The sequence below is a fragment of the Glycine soja genome, chromosome 3 (genome assembly GCF_004193775.1).
Source record: "Glycine soja cultivar W05 chromosome 3, ASM419377v2, whole genome shotgun sequence".
In the NCBI taxonomy this organism is placed as follows: domain Eukaryota; kingdom Viridiplantae; phylum Streptophyta; class Magnoliopsida; order Fabales; family Fabaceae; genus Glycine; species Glycine soja.
The window spans coordinates 1,543,811-1,567,231 of NC_041004.1; the positions used below are offsets into that span (position 1 = coordinate 1,543,811).

The 23,421-nt window shown below is 29.6% G+C and overlaps 4 protein-coding genes and 2 non-coding genes across 6 annotated transcripts; all 6 read left to right on the forward strand.

Moving 5' to 3' along the window:
• The first annotated feature begins 1,822 nt into the window (after window positions 1-1,822).
• Window positions 1,823-2,759, forward strand: LOC114405791. The gene has a single exon (XM_028368287.1). The coding sequence runs from the start codon at window positions 1,986-1,988 to the stop codon at window positions 2,508-2,510; it is 525 nt and encodes a 174-aa protein (XP_028224088.1). The 5' UTR covers window positions 1,823-1,985; the 3' UTR covers window positions 2,511-2,759.
• A 2,765-nt stretch (window positions 2,760-5,524) lies between these two features.
• On the forward strand, window positions 5,525-6,388 carry LOC114405364. The gene has a single exon (XM_028367940.1). The coding sequence runs from the start codon at window positions 5,640-5,642 to the stop codon at window positions 6,213-6,215; it is 576 nt and encodes a 191-aa protein (XP_028223741.1). The 5' UTR covers window positions 5,525-5,639; the 3' UTR covers window positions 6,216-6,388.
• A 4,822-nt stretch (window positions 6,389-11,210) lies between these two features.
• LOC114405792 (BON1-associated protein 2-like) lies at window positions 11,211-12,197 on the forward strand. Its single transcript, XM_028368288.1, has one exon. It carries the CDS (start codon window positions 11,337-11,339, stop codon window positions 11,835-11,837), a length of 501 nt encoding a protein of 166 aa, XP_028224089.1. The 5' UTR covers window positions 11,211-11,336; the 3' UTR covers window positions 11,838-12,197.
• A 3,297-nt stretch (window positions 12,198-15,494) lies between these two features.
• Window positions 15,495-16,383, forward strand: LOC114405793. The gene has a single exon (XM_028368289.1). It carries the CDS (start codon window positions 15,782-15,784, stop codon window positions 16,334-16,336), a length of 555 nt encoding a protein of 184 aa, XP_028224090.1. The 5' UTR covers window positions 15,495-15,781; the 3' UTR covers window positions 16,337-16,383.
• Window positions 16,384-21,309: 4,926 nt separating this feature from the next.
• Window positions 21,310-21,380, forward strand: TRNAG-GCC. Its single transcript has one exon. It is a non-coding gene; the product is annotated as a tRNA-Gly (tRNA).
• An 8-nt stretch (window positions 21,381-21,388) lies between these two features.
• On the forward strand, window positions 21,389-21,469 carry LOC114407939. The gene has a single exon (XR_003665746.1). It is a non-coding gene; the product is annotated as a small nucleolar RNA snoR114 (small nucleolar RNA).
• Window positions 21,470-23,421: the final 1,952 nt, after the last annotated feature.

Below are 23,421 nucleotides of genomic sequence, written 5' to 3' on the forward strand. Positions count from 1 at the left end.
CTCGATTAGAATATTTTTAACTGGTCTCTACCAAAGTAATTTCATCTTTGCTTCAATTAGAATATTTTGACTTCAACCTAAGTCGATCTAAGTAGGAAGTTTCTCATATCTAATAGTTACCTATATACTCTAACCAAATTACAACAACTCATGCACAATGATAAATCATCAAAGTTGGATTCCCTTAAATTAATTTATAAATGATATTATGTTTGCAAGCATAGAAGCTATGAGAGATAAGAATAAAAATTAATATCCTCGAATACATTTTATTTAAAGGTTAGGTAAATTTTAAGAATATATTTTTAATGTTGTAATATAAATTAAAACAACAAGTATATTAAAAAATTATTTTAAAAATTCATTAAGTTGATTAAAAGCTATTTTATTGAAAATCTCTAAAGATTAAAAAAAAATTTATAATTACATTTAAGTGCAATATTAATATAATAATGGATATAATAATTTATCAAAATATTAGAGTGCACAAATGGATAAAAAAAGTATTTAAAATGAAATTAAGCATAGAATAATACTTAAATATATTTTTTGTCTTCACAATTTAACATTTTTTTATTTTTGTTGTCTCTATAAATATATATTTTTTGTTTTAATCCTTGTAAAATGTTTTATTTTCCATGCATAAAGTATTTTAGATAACACTTTGAACAGTAAAATAAAGTGTTTTAAACATAGAAAAAATATTATTTAAAATACTTTAAGAATAAAAAATAAAATAATCACATTTTGCAAGCACTAAAACAAAAATGAAAAAAATGATAAATTATACAGATAAAAAATATTTTTAAGCTTAAAAAAAATGAACTTAAAAAACCATCATTGAGAGGAATCCAACCCATCATCACATAACAATAATATAGAACAACTCTGTTACAAGACATAGGAAAACCAAACGGTTTTCTTCCATTTTCAACACCGAACAAAGTGCTTTAGATCACCAAAATTTCAGAAGAAATGATTTCTAGTTGATTTCTAATTTTATTTTCGATTAAAAGCATTTGAAACATGGTACTCATACATCTATTCTTCACTCTTTCTCCATTACCGAACTGCACTCTTCTCAATTGAGAATGCATGAGCTTCTCATTCAAATCGCTACACAAAAACGCAGATCTGCGACGGGGGTTTCTCATTCGCAACACAAAAACGCAAATCTAGGATGGGGGTATTCGAATCCCAACACAAAATTAAAATGCAAATCTGGGTTTGGGATATTCGAGTCACAACACAAAAAATACAGATTTGGATTGAGACCGACTCAGAGGTTCTTGATGGTGCCACAAACTTGATTTTTATAAGGATGTTTCTGATGATATTGTGACGAAAACCTTATTCGATCACTCATAAAATTTTTCATTAATATTAATGTTAATAATTTGGTTATAATTAATTTAAAAGAAAAAATATTAAATTGTAATTATTATTTTTTTCATAAAACTCGGATATAATTTCATTTAGAAGTGTCTTAATATATTGGTGCATGTGAATGAGAGTACCAAAATCCTTCAGAATGTAAAGGTTCTGAAGAGTTGCTCATTAATTAATCTTCCCAAAGATACCAAGTTACCAACCAAACAAATACTCTCTGGTGTCATCAATATCTTCCAAAAATTCTGCCGCGGATGTGCAAATCACTAGTCAAAGTCGAAAGTCAAAAAGTCCATAAACACGTTACTGAAAAACACCGAAACAAACTCATCATTTTCTCTCTCTTTTCCTCGTTCCCTCCCTCATCACATTCGATCGAATCCTATTATTATTACATGTACTATACCTCTATAAAAACACACTTCACCCCAATTCTTCCCTTACAACAAATTTAAACCCTCTTCACCTTTCTTCTCTCCTTACAACAAACCAAACCACTTAAAGTTTTAAACACACTTACAAAATCATAGTTACAATTACACACTTTCACTAGCTATTACACTTTTTGAGGGTTTTTTTTTTCTTCTACTATATATATGGGGGCAAGCTCGGGTACAGTACTAGAGATCACAGTTATATCATGCGAAAACCTTCGTGTCACGGAGGATCCGTACGTTGTCGTTAGGGCAGAGTCCTTAAAGTGTTGCACCACGAAGATGGCGAAAGATAGTGGGAGCAACAAAACGGGTTTGTTTTCGTGGAACGAGAAGTTGATGCTGAACATGCCCATGCATGCAAGGTCCATCACGTTCGAGGTGCAATGCAACAGGTTCAAGGGTCTTCGACCCGTCGGGGTGGCAAGAATTGCGGTTTCCGATTTTCTCGGCGGCGCTGCCGTGTCGGAAAATTGCTTGCATGAGTTGAGTTACCGGCTGAGGGACTGGGAAGGGAAGGGAAACGGGGTGATTCATTTCGGGGTGAGGGTGGTGCCGCCGGAGGAACGTTCGAATGCTGCCGTGAAACCGGTGAAGGGAATGACGGTGAGTAAGGATTCCGGTGATTATAAGTCAAATGAAGTTGTTGGTGTCCCGTTTTGGTGGAACTACCCTAACGTTATTTGAATATTTGTATTTTTCTATTATTTTTTTTATTTGTTGAATTAATATTGGTAAAGGAGGTGTGGAAATTAAAGTCAAGTGAAAGGTGAAAGGTTCATGTTATTTGAGAGAAATTTTGTCTTGTACGTCAACTTCCAGTAAAACAAAGTATTATATATATAGCAGATGATGTGCTTGGGAGTCGTGTTTTAGAATTGAAGGTGTTTTATTTTATTTTATTTTATTTTAATAAGTGATTTTTAGTTGTGTAAATATTTAAAATATAAAAAATTGTATATTTGTATAAATTTGATTTTTTTTCTTCCTTTAAAATTCAATTCCTAAACATACTGAGAACTTCTTAAAGTTTTCACCCTCTACTCACCCTCTACTCCAAAATTATTTTCATCATAGGATAATGTTATTCAATTAATAAAAAAAAGAAGCAAAACATATTTTAGAATAAAGGAAAAAAATCAGAAAATAAATATCATTAATCTTTTTTATATGTAAAAATCAAAGATAAGTATACAAAATTTACAAAAATTCACATATTCTCTTTAATTAATTGAATTAGACTTCACTCGATAAATAAGATCATTAACTATAAATATCATATAAATGTATTATTAAAGATTTATGACATTTTTGTATTAAAGTTTTTTCATAAATTCTTCCACAGTTTGTTTTTATTTATTTTTGTTTTTATTTCCAATCACATCAATTGACAAATATTAATTTTTCTCTCTAGCTATATCTTGCTATGTTCTTCCCCAATACACCCATTTCATTTTTTTTATTAATAATAAATGTAATAACTCATTTCGGGATTTAATTACACTTACCAGTTTCTTTATTATTTTCTTAGAATGTATTATGTGAAAATTAAATTCAAATATTTTTTATAAACTCAACATATGTTTTCAAAATGAACTATATTCATTCATTTGATTCAATTCATATATTTTAAACATAGGTGGATGTTTGTAATTTTTTATGATTAAAGTAGCATTTTTCATATCTTTTTACATTTTCCCTCTATCTGACTCTTTCCTTCCCATGCACCAGAAAAAACGAGATAACAATTTTGCTTTGTTAAAGTAGCATTACCGTATCCTTTATTTACAACCAAAATAGCATATATTTGGAGTCTACATAAGATTCGGTTGTCCTTTTCATTGGTTCTGACTTCAGAAATGCACCATATTTCAACACGCCTATTAAGACGAAGAGGGGATCTAAAGAGAATCCATGCATACATATATCCTCCAGTCGGTAAGGCTTTCGGCTTTCGGCTGTCGGGAGGGGCTTTCTTCTCTCTCGCAAATTGATTAACATATAATGCTACTCTCCTTAAAAACCGATTCATATGGGGTGGTCTATCCAAGTATTTATTATGTTCATTAATTACTCAATGTGAGACTCTCAATATGCCTCCTCCAACCTTGTCATCACAAAGTAAGGGCTAACAGCACTATTCACCATACCACTGAACAGAACCTAACTCTGATATCATATTAAAGTGCAGCAAAAGCATATGAAAGATCCCCTTAAAAATCAGTTCATAAGGGGGTGACTTACCCAATTATATAAACACTTATCATATTCCTTAACCATGAAGTGGGACTCTCAACAAGTATCATCAATTAAGTTGATTATTAATTTGGTGGGGGTATGCATTGAATTGGAATAAAAAAAAAATTAATATTATTTTTATTCATGTTTTATACACCACCTACCTTCTCTCTAATTAAAGCCGTGTGGACCAGTTATAACCAATCTCTTAAGAGATGCTTAATTAGCTTGTGCTCGCTGCAAAAAAGCTTTGTCCAACTTGGATTCTTCTCTCAGGAACCATCTTCTGGGGAACTCGTTGATTCCAAGGCTATTACATATTACAGATCATGTGAACTAAAATTGGACCAAACAATTTAGATTGGATATAGTGTTTTTGAATCGAACCCGAAATTATATATTCATTTAAATCTGTTGAGTTCTTGGTTAGATAATGAATTTTGGTTTTTAAATCCTTTATCTAGATTATTTTGACCCGACCCGTGAACAACCTGCTTTGAATATGAAATTATTATTAAATTAAAAAAAATGAAAAATTTAGTTAATTTTATAAAGAAAAGTTGAAAAAAATACATGGAACTATATATAATTAAAGATAATGCACTACCAACAGTTTTCAGTTTTATTTTTATAAATCATCTTTTATGATGTGAATAAGTGATGCAACACATGCAAAAGGTCATTATTAATTTACTACCATTTTTAATAATGCACCTGTAGTGGCAGAGGTCCTAGAGCATTATACATGTATCATTGTATCCCAGTTCAATTAGATCACCATACCTCAATTAAATCAGTTATTTAGTGAGTAATTATATTTATTGACATATTTCATACCATTTAACGAAATTTTATTCAAATGAGAATATATGCGCGAGGAAACTGGGTTTGTTTCTTCTTGCCCATGCTCTTCCATTTTAAAACAATTATTACAAATCGAAAGAAATATATATAATTATGAGAAAGCTTAGATGAAAAGAAAATATGGGTAAAAATGATTTTACTTTAAAAAAAATATAAACTAACAATATTACAGTACGTTGCATGAAACTTTCCAATGAATTTACACAAATTATTCAAACTTGCTGAGAAAATTTGTATAGAAGGTAGTCCACAGCAAGGAACATGCAATATAATTGCGTACAGTATTAAAATTTCCACATTGAACGAGTCTTCCTAATTAAACATACAAATCTTTTCTTGGAAATTATTGCCTGTAGAATGAAAATTAAATTTCATACGAAGTTACCGCGTATACAAAGTACATGGTCAAGGTCAACACCTCTTATTCTCGTTCTGTCTATAATCTACAGTACTCGATATCAGACAACGTTGTTAAGTTTTTTCCCTCTTAAAAAACCTAAGAAAGTACGTGTTGTTTCTTCCTTAATTTCTTTCTACACCTCTTCTTTTCCTATCCAATTCCGCTACTTAAACCCCGCACGCTCTTCCTACCCTTTCGTCTCAAACAATCTTTCATTCACGTACAAACACAAAAAATTATATATATATATATATATATATATACATATTTGTGTGCATATCTATACAATTAGGTACACAAAAATCCTCATAGACATGGAGGTAAAACCACAAGCACGCACCTTAGAGATAACGGTTATGTCGGGAGAAAACATAAGCATGGATCGAAGTTCGGTGGCGGAGAACGTGTATGTTGTTGTTCGTGCCGAATCTCTTAACTCTTGCAGAACCAAAATGGTGAATGAAGAAGGTGGAGTGCATGCATGGAATGAGAAGTTTTTATTAGACATTCCTTTGTATGCAAAATCAGTTACGTTTGAGGTGCAATGCAAGAAATATAAAGGAGTTCGCCCTATTGGGGTAGCAAGGATAGCACTTTCGGATCTTCTTAGTAACAATACTAAGGTTGTTTCCGAAGGTAGTGTGCCTCAAATGTTGTGTTACGGGTTGAGGAATTCGGAAGGTCGACCAAACGGGGTTATTCATTTCTCCGTGAGAATGGTGGCACCAAGGGATAATTTGTACTCACTAACAAAACAAGAAAAAGACATCACAACGATGAGTTCTAAAGGAATTGAACATGAGGTTATGGGGATTCAGGTGGACCCAAAAATTTCACCTCATGTTGCCATTGGCATTCCAGTTTGGTGGAGTTACCAAAGCGTTATTTGAAGTGTATTTTATATATATATATATATATATATATATATATATTTGGAGGTAGAATTCTTATTCAATTCCCCTTCCCCTTGTATCCATAAAGAAGAATGGTTGTTCGATAGATGCAACTATTAAAGTATGGCATATATTTTAAATGAAATATCTCCTGTTATTGTATCTTATTATATATAGAATATATAGTATTGAGTATATAGCATTTTATTACAATTTTAAGTTTTCCATTGAAATTCTATCAGTTTCTTATAATTAAGTATGTGATTACATAAAATTCTTTGCACTATGATACAAGTATTTCTCCTCTCCTTTTATGTTAAAATATACATTCTTCTGTTTTAATAAATGCAGATATATTACACGTTCACTATTTTAAATTTTTTAGTTAAAACTAATTTTATGAAGAAGAAAAATCCTCTTCACTATCCTAGCTACATTATATTCAGAGATTTAAAATTTTATTCTTTTCCCATTTTTTAAATTTCCAAATATACAGTTTCATCATATGATAGATGAAAGTACACCACACTTTTCCCCATTTTTATATCTCCTATGAAAATTCTAATAATTTCTACTAAACAATATTTTTTTAAAAGAAAACCATTATTTGTTAACATATCTGCTTTTTTATTGCTAAATATTTTTTATTTATATAATATATCTTTGGTTATAAATTATTTTTGGTTGAAGGTCATTTCTAACCTTTTATATATTATTAATGATAAAAAAAATTGACTAGTCGTTTTGTTACATTTAGCAATATTAATGTATATATTTTAAAAAATTAGTATATATTTTAATTAAAATTGTATTATAAAATCTTTTAAAGAATATTATTTGACATAACTAAGTTAGATAAACTAAAATTGAATATCGATATAAGAGAGGAGGGTAGTATAATCAAAAAATACTATTTAATGGTGTTAAGTTAAATAAATTAAAATGTCTATTTTAATATAAGATGAGAAAACATATGTAAAGTGATTGAATTTTAATATTAGAGTATATGATATTTTTATCTCATTTATTAATTCCCGTGTTTTCTTCTCTCTTTCTAATATTCCATACGATTGTAAATGTGAAACAAGTTAAACTTGCGATCTATGTTTAATGACCCAGCTATGCGGTCCTAGCAGCTGGTTTCTAGGTAGTTGTATAATTTCCACCTAAAAGTTTCTTTACAAATTATGAGTGATTACCCTATAAATTTTCATTTCAGTTTGACATATGATGAAAACTTGACTAATTATTATATGAACAGATTTTTTTTTCTCCAAACTTGAACTAAAAAGTCTCGTACACCGCATCAAAAAAAAAAAAAACCGAGTTACCTTATTTCATTAAGTTAATTAAGGTTTGTGTCATTTTGCTAATATTGGACCGAGTCTATGAAACAAAGCTTCTCTAATCTTCTCATGCAATTCTCGTTAGATTTCATCTTAACATCCCCTCCATAGATAACGCCAATATAGGCGAGTCGTTACGAAAAAAATTAAGATGTTTGATATTATATTATATTTCAACTTAAAACTAATTAATATTAAGTAAAGTTGTCCAACAGATATATAAGCTGTACCCAAGAACTGAGACGATGTGGAACTTTCTAACAATTATTTTGTAATTAATAAGCTCTTTAATTTGTAAATAGTAAATAGTACCTAGTGGCTTATGACGTGCGTGCATATATTCATATGTGCGTGTTAGTGAAGTTTTCTAACACGTGATGTAAGTTTTTAGCTTGCAAGCTGGCCCTATATTATATGTTCTCCGGTTTCCTTTGGTTAAGGAATATCTTAAATTGTTTAATTAGCTCTTTTTTCGTCCTTTATTATACGTTTAAAACAGTATACTTGTTGGGCAAGTAGGTCAAATTCGGTGAAACGACGGAAATGGAGTAATTCTTTTTTCGAAATTATAAAAATGAGGATAAAATTAATTAATACTAAAAAATAGATAAGTTATAAATTATCTTATGACTTTTGAATTGAAATTGATAAGTCATGTTAGATTTTTTTTTTATTAAAGTCGTAAAATTTTTATAACTTTAATTTTTTTTCAATACAACTTTAAAGTTGTAAGTGAATCTTTTTCTTTCTTTTTCATCATTGAATTGATAAAGTACTTTACCATTTTAATTTTTTTAATATGACTTTAAAGTCATGAGAGTATTTTTTTTCTTTTTTTTTTAAATTTCGTAAATGATTTTTTATTTTAATTATTTAACGAATTAATATAGTTTTATTTTTTAATTTTATTAAATATTTTATATATTTTTTTATTTTTTTATTTAATATATTCTATATCTTTTTACTAATTTTAAACATTATTATTTGTTTTGTGAATTAAAAACATAATACAAAAAGACTTAGATTTAAATGAAAATATTAAAATATATTTTGTTTAACAAAAATATGAAAATATTTTGTTATTAATATTAACAAATAATATTAACTTATAATTTAATAAATAATATTAATTTTTTATTTTTTTTACAGTTATCATTACTAAATTATTATTTTCGTACAGTAGTATTAATTAATTTTAATATTAATAATAGAAAATAATTTAATAATAAAATTAGTTGTTAAAATAAAAATAATATAATATATTAATATAAAATAAACAAAAATATAAAATTAGAAAGTAGAAATAATATTAATAGTCAATTTACTTGTATCCACAGTTATTATAATTGTATTCTTTAATTTTATGATTATTTAAAAATAATATTAAATATCAACTTGCTTGTATGAATATTTTAATATTTTTATTTAAATTTAAATTTTTTTGTATTATTTTTTAAAATTATAAAACAAATAATAATCAATAATATTAATATAAGAACATAGAAAATATTCAATATAAAAAATATATTAAATAAAATAATTTTAAAAACATTAAATAAAACTAAAAAAACATACATTAATTAGTTAAATAAATTAATATACTAAAATTTTGTTATTCTTAATTATTTTTTACGTTTTTCTATAATTTTTTATAATTAATATTTTTCTTCTTATTTCTTAAACATGAAAAAGGACATTGGTTAGCAATTTTTTTATAAAAAAAAATAATTACAGTATAAGATTAATAAAAAAAGAAAAAAACTGCAACTTTGAATATTGAAATTATGATTGCAGAATAAACTGCGTCAAATATCACATTGTCACGGTCTTTGGACGCAAAGGTTGTCATGTCGTGATTTTTGTACACAATGTCTCTGTTTTTCCAACGCACGAATATGAAAATAAAAAGAGTGTCATGTACTCATGTTAGGCTAAAAAAAGAGATTATTATGTGTTCATATTAAAAATTGGTATTTAAGTATTAGTTGAATGCATCTCGATCCACTGATATTATAATATGTTTTATATTATTATTTAATTATAAATTATTATTTAAATTACTTTAAGATAATTATTTTAAAATTTAATAAATTTATCATATATAATAGATTATAATTGAATGAGTGTATAAAACTTTTATATTATCAGTTTATTTTTTTTCTCTTTAAATATCTTGATTCTTTAAATACTTAATTAATACAGTATTTTTTTATTTCTTTTTTCTTATAACTTATATCATCTATCATAATTATATTCTTATCTCTTTTATCACTATTTCTTTTTTGTAGTCTACAAGTACAACAAGCGAAATATTAGCTTTATTTTAAATTGTGGGGGTGTTTGATTGGTTGAGCTTTTAGGGATGTAACACATACGTTTTGTTTATTGGCCAAATCTTTGGTGATAAGTTGGACTACTTTTTATTTATAAAATGATAAAAAATCACATTTGCTTATAATTTTTTTTTACCGTCACATGAGATGAGATATAATTATAATGTTTTATTTTAAAAAATACATGACGAAATTTTTTTAACATTCAGGAAATAGAATGGGTTTTCCATATACTGAACTTAAAACTTTTAGTAATAGATTTTTTTCTTAATTTCACTCTATAATTTTTTATTATTAATAATTAATTGTTCATGCGTCATTAATAATTACTTAAGAAATATTTATTTTTATTATGAGAAAACATATTTGATATGATTTTTAAAGTAATTGTTATCATAGTAAAAAAATGTTTAAATATGTATTTTTTATTTTTGTTCCCGTAATTTTATTTTATTTTCATTTTAATTATTATATAATATGCTTGTTTTATTTTTTATTCTTAAAGTGTTTTATATATCATTAAACAGTTACTTTAAGCAGTGAAAAAATATTACCTAAACTATTTTAAAGATAAAAAAATAAAATTAAAAACATATTTTTTAAAAACTAAAACAAAATATATTTATAAGAATGAAAATGAAAAAAAAACATTAAATTAAATATATATATATATATATATATATATATATATATATATATATATATATATATATATATATATATATATATATCATCTCTTAAAACGAAAAGATTGACCGTGATCTAAAAAAAAAGAGATTGACAGTGGAATTATCTATTTTACATCTCAGATTTTCTCTTAAATAATCAAATTATTCACTATCACTAATTGATGTTCTGAAAATTAATGTATTTTGTTAATATATTTTGTCATTAAAGAAATAAAAAAAAATAATGTACACATGATATAATTATGTGATAAAATGATAAATACAAAATATAAAAAAATAAAAAATAAAAAATAGAACATGTTTGAGGGTTAGGGTGTCGGAAAATCATTACTCAACAAATAGTACTAACATTAATCATTGTTAACTTCGTGGGGAAAGATAAAGGGACTAGGAAACTTGTTCCCAAAGGTTAATGCACGTACTCTCCACGCAAAACACCATCCAATTATTCCAATAATTATATAGCAGTTTCCTCCCAAAGATACCAACCAAACACGTAGTAGTAAGTATTCTCTGGTGTCATCCATTATCATAGTAAGTCAAAGTCAAAAAGTCCACACACACGTTACGAAAAACACTCAAAAATTCGAAACAAAGTCATCATTTTCTCACTCTTATAAACCCCCTTCACCCCTCTTCTCTCCTTACAACAAACCAAACCACTTTAAACACACTTACAAGATCAGTTACAATTACACACTTTCACTAGCTATTACACTTTTTGAGGGTTTTTTTTTTATTCTACTATATATGGGGGCAAGCTCGGGTATAGTACTAGAAATCACAGTTATATCATGCGAAAACCTTCGTGTCACGGAGGATCCATACGTTGTCGTTAGGGCTGAGTCGTTAAATTGTTGCACCTCGAATATAGCGAAGGATTGTGGGAGCAACAAAACGAGTTTGTTTTCGTGGAACGAGAAGTTGATGCTGAACATGCCCATGCATGCAAGGTCCATCACGTTCGAGGTGCAATGCAACAGGTTCAAGGGCTTTCGACCTGCTGGGGTGGCCAGAATCGCCGTGTCGGATTTTCTCGGCGGCGCTGTGTCGGAAAACTGCATGCACGTGTTGAGTTACCGGCTGAGGGACTGGGAAGGGAAAGAAAACGGGGTGATTCATTTCACGATGAGGGTGGCGGCAGCGCCGGTGAAGGGGACGGTGGTGAGTAAGGGTTCCGGTGATGGGTTCGTGGGAATCAACGTTGGTGGCAACAAGTGCAACGAAGTTGTTGTTGGTGTACCGTTTTGATATGGAACTATTATCCACTGGTATCCTCAATTAGAGTTAATCATGTTCGAATTCGAATTGAGTAAGACAGTAAAATTATTTTTTCAAGTATGGAATATTTGTGTGTGTACAGAACTCAAATTTAAAATTTTTAGTTCAACTGAAACAATTTTATATTGGTTGTTTGGTGGTATATATATTATCCTAAAGTTATTTGTAGATAAATGTTATTTTTGTAAATTTTATTTATTTGTTGTGTATTGGTCATTGGGAGTGTGGAAACTAGAAACTCCAAAGTCAAATTCAATTCACTTATATATTGTGGCAAAACAAGGTTCATGTTATTTCCAGGAAATATTGTCTTGTACCGTTGTACGTCAACCTCCTTGTATTTTAGTAACAGAAAGTGTGAATATAAACGTGAAGTTTGGATAGTCTGTATATAGTATATAAGATTAAGTTTTTTGGATAAGTAAACTTTTTTATAAAGTGACCAAATGATAGCACAATAAAAAATTATGTATTTAACAAGAAATGAATAAAAAATAGTGAAATAAAAAGAATGTAATATTCAACAGAATTCGACTCCCTTTCCAAATAAATAGAAGTAGGAAGACAAATTTTTCATTTTTAATAATTTTAATTTTTTTTCTTCAAAATTTCACTCCTAATTAAATATATTTATACTTCTCTTCTATTCCAGCTGGGGGTGGTAAAAATATTCATACTCGCATAAACCTAGTAGAAGATAGATAATTAAATGCATACTCGTGGATAATTTAAACAAATATATCTGTATATGTTAACTGTAAAGTATTTGGGTAAAATATTTAAATAAATTTAGTTTTGTCATTCATTTTTAAAAATAAATTATTAGATTAAATAAAAATATAATTAAAGTATATTTTAAAATATTTTTGGCTAAAATTCTATTTTCTTAATAAATATATATGATGCTTGTATACTGATTTTTGAGTAATAATACATAAGTTACTCTTCATTTTAAACCCATTAATAACATGTCTTATTTTTCTTTATTTCATTCTTTTTATCACATTATAAATTATGTGGTACCTATATTTTTTTATTTTTTTTCTCTCATTCTAGGTATTAAATATCACAATGGGTGTCTATCAAACATTTTTCTATTTTTATTTATCCCTTTAATTTAGCCTTAGAATCGTGGTGTAATGAATTAAAGCAGCTTAATATTATACTCTAGCTTTTCTAAATGATTTTTTTCTTATTCATAATTAAAAGTGAAACTTTCTAGCATAATACTTTCATTCAAAGTTTATGTTGTTACATTTTCCTTTTTAGATAAGGCTTGCTAGTCAAATTAAAAACCTTCTCTACTATGTTTTTGTCTGCTTTGTAATATTTATTTTGGTGTAATTTTGTTGTTGTTGTTGTGTGTACATACGATGTTTATTAGACTCTTTAGCCATGGTGAATGCTCAATAACTAACGTTCAAATATTTTTCTCATTGATCTTTTAACATACTTTTTTTCTTCATATTTGGAGTTGTGGATCGTTTTCTTGTGATAGTTCAACGTGCTTCCGATAGTATGAGTTAAAAGTGTCGACATAATTCTAAAACGAAGGGTAAAGCAAGTTAGATATATTCAGTAGTTACAACCCCTTAATAATTCAATTTTCGTGGTCGTGACTTGCCTGTGGTGGCCACTTGATAAGAAGATAATTAAATAACTCATATTTTAGTATATTTAAGAAAAAATATATTATATCAATTTTAATTTGTATGATGATTGATGAAGAAACAAATAAATTAAAATTAATATGAAATTTTATCTATATAATCTAAATAAAAGAAACTTTCAATCCAAAAGTAGATTTGTGTGTGTGTGTGTGTGTTGGCGACAATAACGACAGTCATATTGGTGACAACGACAATGATCATGATGATTATCATGGTAGTGGTGGTGATTGTGGTAATGATCTTGACATAATTTTTTTTATAAAAGAACTAAATTAAATTTTTAAGATATTTGATTTTCTATTTGATAAGTCTTTTAGAGATTTTATGGTGAAATAAAGTTTTAATTTTTAAAATATTTTAATCTTGATTTTTCATCTTAATCTAACGGTTAAAATTAATTATTCTTATTCTTATATAAAATGGCTAACATTTTCAAGAATGAGCAAGAGGTGACTCGAATTCGATTAGTCCACCAAGTAAGCAAGTCAAGGCGTGGGTTGTACCTAACAAGCTCGACTAACCCATTTTAGCATCTTTAGATTACCCTATTAGGTAAAATACACATATCTTCACACATAATAATGAGAAAACACTACACAATAAAAAAAATGCAACAACTTAAGAAAATAATAAAATATAAAAAAATTTACTTAATGCAATTTGATCTTCATGTCTATGTCCACAACACAAATTTATTTAACATAGTTTGACCCTTCGTGCTTACATCAACAACAAAACTTTTGTTTAACATGATTCGACATCACATACTTACATTCACAATTAGGCATGGCAAAGGACGACTTGGGGTGGATATGACTCTAAAATCTAGAGGTATGCATGGCAGCATCTCTATTATTGGTTCTACTGGTGACTAGCGGTTCTAAAATCTAGGGCTTGTAATAAAGGCGAGAAAGCTAAAGTTGGCTTGGCAATGTTTGTGATGGCATTCAGTGAATTTGGACCATTTGGTTGTATAGAATTTTCTATTAAATTTCGATCATGGGTTTCAACTAATTCCAAATTGGTATTCTCCTCTTTTTTGCATTGGCGGCATCATAATCCTATGTACTCTCTTAAGTCAATGTATTGAAGATTGCTTCATGCACCATAATAACATGTTAATTAAAATATAAAACATTGTTACCTTCAGGAAATTTCATGCTTTTAGTTTGGGTTTTTTTTTTGTATTTTTACAGTGGACTTGACTATAAAACTAAGTTAATTATTTAGGGGGAATTTAATTTCTAATGGTTTGGTAACTTGCACATCATTTGTTTTTCATCCACACAGCATTAATTTGTGTTGAGTAAATGAGACGGTGAGGGTCAGTGAAATTTTCCATAACGTAAATTGAGGGCTAATGACCTAACTGATTGGTTGCTAGTGTATATGTTCTTCTGCGATTTGCAGCTTCCTTTTGTAACTACACATCGTTCATCATGTTTAAATAATTACGCGCACTTTTTTTTCCTTTTAGTTTTCTGTCAGAAAAATTAGAAATTACTTAGCATCATTCAAAAAATTAACATGAGCAAAGCCTAGGTCCTGCATTTTCCTTTTTAATATATCTTCAACTATTTATGCTTACTTAGTAGGAACAAATTAGCTAGGTTCTATTATAAATGCTTTCTTTTGGTAGACCAGCTACATTTGGTCTGGTTATAGAAATTGGATAATTTGGATAAAATTCTAAATTTAACTTTCATAATTTCATCAATTTTATCACTCAAGTTTTTTCCATGATTAAACATAGAAACTGAAAAAACGAAAATTGAATCCAACAAAAAAAAAAAAATGCAACTTCCATTACTATTTCCTACAACAATGCAACACGCATCCTTCGCGCGTACGTAGACCATTTAATACCCGTCCGCGTTTCCATAAAAGTCGTTCAAAAAAATAAATATAAACCAAACAGCGCATTCGCGTACAAAAGAAGTTGAAGTTCAATTCAAAGTGGAAAGTCAAAAAGTCAACATAAATTTTACAAACCTTAAGAACACTGAAACAACAAACCAATTTCCTTCCTTCTTTCTTTCCCTCCTTCACACTCATTTCCAAAACCCAAACAAAACCTTATATATAACCATATTAACCACTTCTTCTGCTTCACACAAACCCAACAACAAAACACAAACCAAATAGTTTCCCACAAGCAACACACATTACTTCATTTTCTTTATTTCTTTTGTTTATACGGTTTTTTCCTTGGAAGAGAATTATTCGAACCTTTAAAACATAAACATGGGAATAAGCACACGTACGCTGGAGATCACAGTTATCTCCTGCGAAAACCTCCACGGCGTAAAGGACGACGCGTACGTGGTTGTTCGGGCGGAGTCCTTAAACTGCTGCACCACCAGAAGGGTCAAAGTCGACGACGGCACCAAAAAACTTCTCTCGTGGAACCAGAAGTTCTTGTTGGACATGCCCATGCATGCAAGGTCCATAACCTTCGAAGTGCAATGTAACAGGTTCAAGGGCTCCCGGCCACTCGGGGTTGCCCGAATCGCCGCCTCCGATTTCCTCGGTGGCGCAGCCCTGCCGGAGAATCGGTTGCAGGTGCTGAGTTACGGGCTGAGGGACTGGGAAGGGAAGAGGAATGGGGTCATTCATTTCTCCGTGAGGGTGGCCGCATCGTCGAAGACGACGGAGGAGGAGTGTTTGAATATGAAGCCCGCCGTGGAACTGGTGGTGGCGAGAAAGGGTTGCGGTGATCGAATCAATGTCGGTGGCAAGAGGTCCAATGAAGTTGCTGTTGGTGTTCCGTTTTGGTGGAACTACCCCAACATTATTTAGAGATTAGTTAATTAATTTACATTATTTATTTATTTATTTTTGTATAACGGTCAAGGAGCCTAAAAGATCAATTTTAATTTCAATTATATATAAAATTTTCATTTTTTTAAAGTTTTTCTTTTCCCTTAAAATATAAGATATGTTTGGTGATAAAAGATGAAGAAAAAGAAATATATCACAAGTTTAAATTCTCCCAATTACATATATCATTATGCATAAAATGCATGCCAATTATATTTCCCTAACTTGCACTTTAGAGTTTCAAGAAAGAAAGAGTATGACGTATGAACAAGAATACATAAACATTTTGTAAGAAAGAAAAGAAAAAAAGAGAATCCTTAACGAACACTTGTTGGAAGAGTTGTTTGTAGAGCCATTAAGAAAGCGCGTGAACGGTGAGACCGAGACCGATTAAAACTATGACCATTTGACCGGGTTTATGTTTTAGACACGTTCATAAGTACGGATATTTGTTTGACTTGTTAAACAAGGGTTCAACGAGACGAGATGTTTGGCTTCTCCTTTACATTTTCTCAAAAGCTAATGAGGTGGTGGGAATGAATTTCCTTTTATCGCGGTACACTTTTAATATCAATCACTTCTCAAAGCAAACCAAATGTGGATAATCTCTCATATTCAAACCAACTTAGACTCAACCAAAGAGGTCAAATTTAGTTTATAGAATAAAATATATGAATTATTTTCAATTCTTACAAGATTAAAAGAAAAACTAATTTGTCTTTAGTTTCTAACATGGATTTCTAGCTACTTCAAGTTTAGGCCTTAGAAGTCATAGATAGATCTAACTCAATTTCATAATTTCAGTTATTACCAAATCTTTTATTATTGTTATTATTTTGAGGCATGTCCAGTACCTTAGATATGGGCTTTCATATCATATTACTATTATTTATTTGAGGATTTGAATCCTTAACTCTCATAAGTTTATCTTACACCCTCATTTCCTTTTAGAAAATATTAAACTATTCTTCTCCAACCCTAACACCTTCCTTTTTGTGTGAACTATTTCTGAGACGACATCTCATTCACCCACGATGACAACTTTTTCTTCCATGACTTCACCTTCTTCACGACAGTCTTGCGACCTCCTCCTCACGAGTCACGATGCTGCTAAGCATTCTCCCCCCTCCTACTTCCTTTGCGCGTCCCATTGAAGATAAGAATGTGATCCAAAACATGGTGTTTTGTCTTCTGGAACAAAAATTTTAGAATGTTTTTATTTTTATTTTCAACCATTATTCAGAAGATATTATTCCTGAAGCTATATAGTAGTCTTATGGAATGGTCATTTTGGAACATAGATTGAGTTCCAAAATAAACAAAATATGTTTTTTTTTTATTTTCAACCATTATTTTTTACTGTTATGAAACATGCATTCTGTAAGTTATTTTTTACTCTTGTGGAACACCTATTTCATAAAACAAAGGTTAATAAAAACAAAGGATAAAACACAAGTGTATGGAACAAAAGTTTTTTTGTGCAGCCAAAAGAAATCAATGGCAGAAAAATGGATACGAAGAGAAAGAAACGAAAGTTTGTGAGACGGACACAAATGAAGACCTAATGGCAGAGTAAACATAAAAAGAATGAGCTCAAGTGGGACTCCCTCGTGGAGTTCAATGCTAAGGAAGAGAAAAGGTATAATATGAAAATGGTAGTTTGGGGTTTTTAAAAATTAAGGAGGTGCATGATTCAATAAAGGAGGTGCAGAATTTAAATCCTCATTATTTGTTGTATACATAAAATAAAGGCTTAGATATATTCGAAATCTCTTAAATATACCTGAATTTTGCAACTAATCCCTAAAAATTTTTACTTCTCGTTGGGTTCCTAAAACTTCAAAAGTTTTGTGTGAGATCCCTGTCGTTAGTATCTGTCCAATACGTGATGATGTGTCTGTTAGTTGGACACGCTAGCAATACATGTGCGGAGCCATGTCAGAGGTATCTTTGACATAGCGTGCCACATGGATTTTTTTATTTTTATATTTAACTTAATTTAATAAACTATTTTATTTTTAAAAAATAAAGTTAAAGTGACCTAAAACGCAAACAATGGGTGTCATTTTGAAAATTGTTGAGAGAGATCGCAACACTGCGCCTCCTCATTTCTTTGTTGATGTAATTCCGCTTCTGAGAGAGACCTAAAACACGTCTAGGGTTTTCGTTCGATTGCAAGTGTGGGGGAATCAATTGTTGTCGTGGAAGGGTGGGCTTCCTGATGAATGGGAGTAGACGGCAAGAGCTTTCTGCTTTGGATATTCACGATATAGTTGACACATTTTGTAGGATTCTTGGTTGAAGGGAGTTTAAAGACAACGCGGTTTGGTGAAAGTGCGATTGAAGACAACGGTGTGGTCCTAGAAAAGGGTGCTCCATTTATGTAAGCATTTGTTATTCTTTAATGCTTTTTGATGTAGCTTTAGGGGTTTTCCTTTGCCTTTCACCATGTGGGGTTGCACATGGTGGAACTGTTAAGTGGATTAAAAAATCATTTTTTAATTTTTAAATTTATTTTTTGGACTGTTTGTTAGAGATGGTATTTTCTATTGAGGTGCATCACGGGAACGTGTGGTCCATCCTATTTGGGATTATGTTGGTGGAGATGTCATGTTGTTGGCTGACATAGATGTTGACAAATGATCGTATTTTGAGTTTATGGGGATTTTGAAGGAAGATGCGGAAGTGAAAGACTGTGAGGATGTGTTTTGTTGTGGTGGAAGAGGGTTGATAATGAGACCAAACATTTTTCCTTGGATAGCCATGTTGTGGACCAATAAGAGGTCTTGATGGGTGTCATTTAAAGGGTAAGTATGGGTTCAAATATTGATTGCAGTTAGGAGAGATCCCAATGATCAATATCTTCCACTAACATTTGTTGTGGTTGAGAATGAAATAAAAGATTCGTGGAAGTGGTTTTTGGAGTTGCTAGTGCAAGACATTGGAGAAATTGATGTCAACAAATGGATTTTCATTAGTGATTAGCAAAAGGTATGTTTTATGTAAAGTCTCTGTAACTCTTTATACTTTTTTGTTATGTCCCTGTCACTCTCAATAATTATGTGTTAGGTATCTGTCACAGTTAATATGTGTTTATTGCATTTGTTTAAGGGATTGGTGCAGACTTTAAGATCAATGGAAGCAGGTGATGAACACCATCAGACCCAATCGACGAAGCTTCAACTAATGCCATCCATGATGAACACGAACACCATGAACTCTATTCGACCCTCTCAAACCACCACGAGCCACCACCAACTCGGATCTGTTCTCATCAACAACCTAGCTTCTATTATTCTCCTCGTCCTTGTCTCAGATCAACAACCTTAAAAAAATCAAACAATCCAAAATGACAATGTTTACAAAATTTCCTTTTTAAAATGTTTTTTTAAATAGCGTTTGGATGATGTCATCAAATGACGTGTATCACCCTTTGACGTGGTTCCGCACGTGCATCGCTGAGCTGTCCAATTAACGGACACCTCATTATGTTTTGAACGAAAATTAACGGTAAGAATCTCCTACAAAACTTTTGAAATTTCAGGGATCCAACGAAAAGTAAAAAAAGTTCATGGATCAATTGTAAAATTCGAATATATTTCAAGAATCTTGAACATATTTAAGCCTAAAATAAACCCTTGACTAAATGAGGGACTATGTCTCTCAATCAGTTTAGTGTGTCTTTAGATTGCTTAGTTTACGTAAGTGGTATATTTTTTCACTCATACCTATATTTAACAATTGTTATAATTAATAATAATTCATCATAAGTAATAAATTATTAATTATACTTTAATTTAATATAATAATATTTTATTTGTGTTCAATAAATATGAAACATTTTTTAAGAATTAATTCGTGCAACTCTTTCCAAGCATTATTTTTTTATTATGGATTTCATTTGATGCAACGATATAAATTTATTATGCTAGTCATATTCCATTATTGTTGTTTAATTACGTGATCAAATAAATTTAATTATAACAATTACTTAAAAAATTGTATATACTGACAGTGTATTTTAGGTTTAAACTTGTCATTGTAAACGTGTGGAACTGCAACATATCTGCAAGCAGAGCTTCTTGCCATATTTTATGGTTTGGAATTAGTTGGAGAAAGGTTAAACAAATTAAGTTAATTTTTTGTGAATCTGATTCTCAAATGGCCATTAATTTTACCTCTTTTTGCATCCGTATGCTTCTATCATTCGCAGGATAACCATTCCAATCTTGTTTTTCAACACACATATCGTTAAGGCAACATGTGTGTGGATCGGACTCTCTTGCCCTACAGTGACTTTCATACTTTGAACTTTGATGGCTTGTCCTTCCTTCATTTCTTTCTCAGTTTGTTTTAGCTGATTTATCAGGTGTTACTTACCTCAGACTCAGAGTTTAGTTATTTACTTAGTCATCGTTTATTGTCTCATGTAATTAGAACTTATCATATTGTGAAGAAGAAAAAATCATTAGTGTTTCTGTTTACTCTTGTTGCTCCATTCCCAGATTTTACAATTAATTTTATTTATAAAGGAAAATATTTCGGATAAAAAAATAAAAGTGATAATAGATATATTAAAAGAGAAAATTACACTAATCTCTACTGAAATCTTTTCAAATTAAATGACACTCATACTTTCTCTAGTTCTTCTTTAAAAAAAAATACCCACCTTCCCTAAATAGCATAAAAGAAGAGGAGTGTATGTGCCATTTTTATTAAATAAAAAACATGTGTGTAACTTTACTAAATTAATACATGAAGAAGTAAATATTTGCTTGAAAACTAGAAAAAAAAATGTTTTTGTTATTTGAGAAGACATTCTAGGCAAGTGTAGTTTCCGGTTTTCCCATGTTAAAATGACACCTCTCAGTCTCTCACTCCCATGTCATAAAAAAATGCAAGAAGGGTAGATAAAAGATAAAATAAATTGAGTCAGAGAAATGGGTCAACAAGCACCAGTGGTCTAGTGGTAGAATAGTACCCTGCCACGGTACAGACCCGGGTTCGATTCCCGGCTGGTGCAATTTTAAGGAACTGTGATGATTATTGCAAGTGGTTGATGGGTCAATCACTCTCATCTCATCTAAGTAGATGAAATCTGCATCTGAGTTCCCTTTAATTTTTTCTGTTTTGTATATTTCCTTTGTCTTTTTACTCTTTTTGTTAATATTTCGAGTTCTATAAATTTTGTTTATGTCAATTTGTTGTTCCAGGGAGCTGTGATGAAAAAAATGTCTGATTGATGAGTTAATCAGTAGTCAATCATCTTACACAGGTGAATCATCATTTTATGTGCTCTCTTCTTTCTTTTTTTCTGCTTGCATTTTACTCAGTTATTACTTGAGATTTTCTATGAAAATTCATATTTTAACAGGCCAATGATTTCTTCAATTGCTTAGCAGATATAGTTATTGTAATAATGACACAGAGCACATACTGCAAAGCCATGCATACATTATTGCCCTTAATTCTGGTTGTTGTAATTAAGTTCAAGCACGGGAGCAAATGATTGGAATTGAATTACTACTCGTTTGGATACGATAAAATTAAAGCCTAAGTAAAAATTAGTGGCACAAGTGTTTGGTTTAGAGGGGAAAGAAAGTAAAAAGAAAAAAAAAATGCAAAAAATGAAATAATTTTAGGTTGTTTGATAAGTGAGAAAAAGAATAGATAAGAGAGTGTTACAATTTTTGGTTTCTCATATTTAATTTTTTAGGAAGTAATATGTGTGTGTAAAATGACACTTTTTTTTCTTTTGGTAGAGATCATAGCTCTTTTAATAGAGATTATAGTTATTGGAAAACAATCTTATTCATACTAAGTAAAACTACAATAGGCGAAAAAAAAACTCCAAAAATATTTAAACACAATGTTAAGAGTAGCTACATCTTTTCAACAAAGTTAAAATGCACTACTAAGCAGTTAAATACACATTAACATTTAATCAACAAGCCCATTTTCTGCAATCTCTTTTCCAATTTAAATGATATCCAAAACATATGCACTCAAGCTCCAAATCAAGGAAAAATATCTTCAACTTATTTTCAAGCATATATACACACACAGAGAGATAGAGAGAAAGACTAATTTTAATCCATAGTTTAAATATAAAAAAAATATAACTAGTTAAATTGTACACTTGTCAATTTAAAATTCAATTAAACTACCTTTAGATAAGTTGATAAAATAGTTCCAGGCACACCTTAAAGGAGAGGAGATTCTATGCTAATAAGGAATCTTGCTAGTTATTCCTTATCACTAGGGATGCTTATGATTTAATAAAAAAATGTGTTGCCCATAGAATTGAAAGGATACACATTAAACACAACCACTAAAAAAATATTAACAAATCTACAAATAGTGTTAGCCGTGAGGAAAGAAACTGTGATGGTGGGTCCAGCACCCTCCTGATTCCATTGGATGAAACACAAGTGTATATTTTGAGGCTCCATTCATTTTTGTGTCTCTTACTACATGTTCCACATTTAGAAGTTACTATTCTGATTTAAAATATAAGGAAAAAATAATCATTTTTAAGCGTTAATTTTTAATATAAGTAAATCTTAACGAATTTTATTTCATATCCAATTACTCTTTATTCTTATAGCAAATTATAATAAAAGACAACTTAGAAATATTACTTGGTTCGAAAATTAGTGTTATTTCAAGTTATTTTATGCAAACTTAAAAAAATTAATAAATTAATCAAAGAAAATATTAATTTTACAGAATTAACCTTAGTATTACGCTAAAAATAAGTAACACTTATTAAAAGTATTAGTGAAAAAAAAATTAATATTACATAAAAAAATTAACATAACACTTATTTTGAGATAATTTTTTTAAAATACAACACTTATTTTAAAATAAATAAAATATCTATGATTAAGATTGATACAATTAAATGTTAACCAACCTTTGTAGTTAACGTGAAACAATTTTTTTTTCTTATATTTAAATTGAAAGGCATAATAAATCTTATCACTTGACACTAAAATTATTGGACAAAGAATAGTGTCAAATATCTTTCTCATTAGACTACAAAAATTGTTTTCATTTCATTA

Coding starts and splice junctions, on each gene's coding strand:
- LOC114405792 (XM_028368288.1), top strand. CDS start 11,337: ATGGGGGCAAGCTCGGGTATAGTACTAGAAATCACAGTTATATCATGC.
- LOC114405793 (XM_028368289.1), top strand. CDS start 15,782: ATGGGAATAAGCACACGTACGCTGGAGATCACAGTTATCTCCTGCGAA.
- LOC114405791 (XM_028368287.1), top strand. CDS start 1,986: ATGGGGGCAAGCTCGGGTACAGTACTAGAGATCACAGTTATATCATGC.
- LOC114405364 (XM_028367940.1), top strand. CDS start 5,640: ATGGAGGTAAAACCACAAGCACGCACCTTAGAGATAACGGTTATGTCG.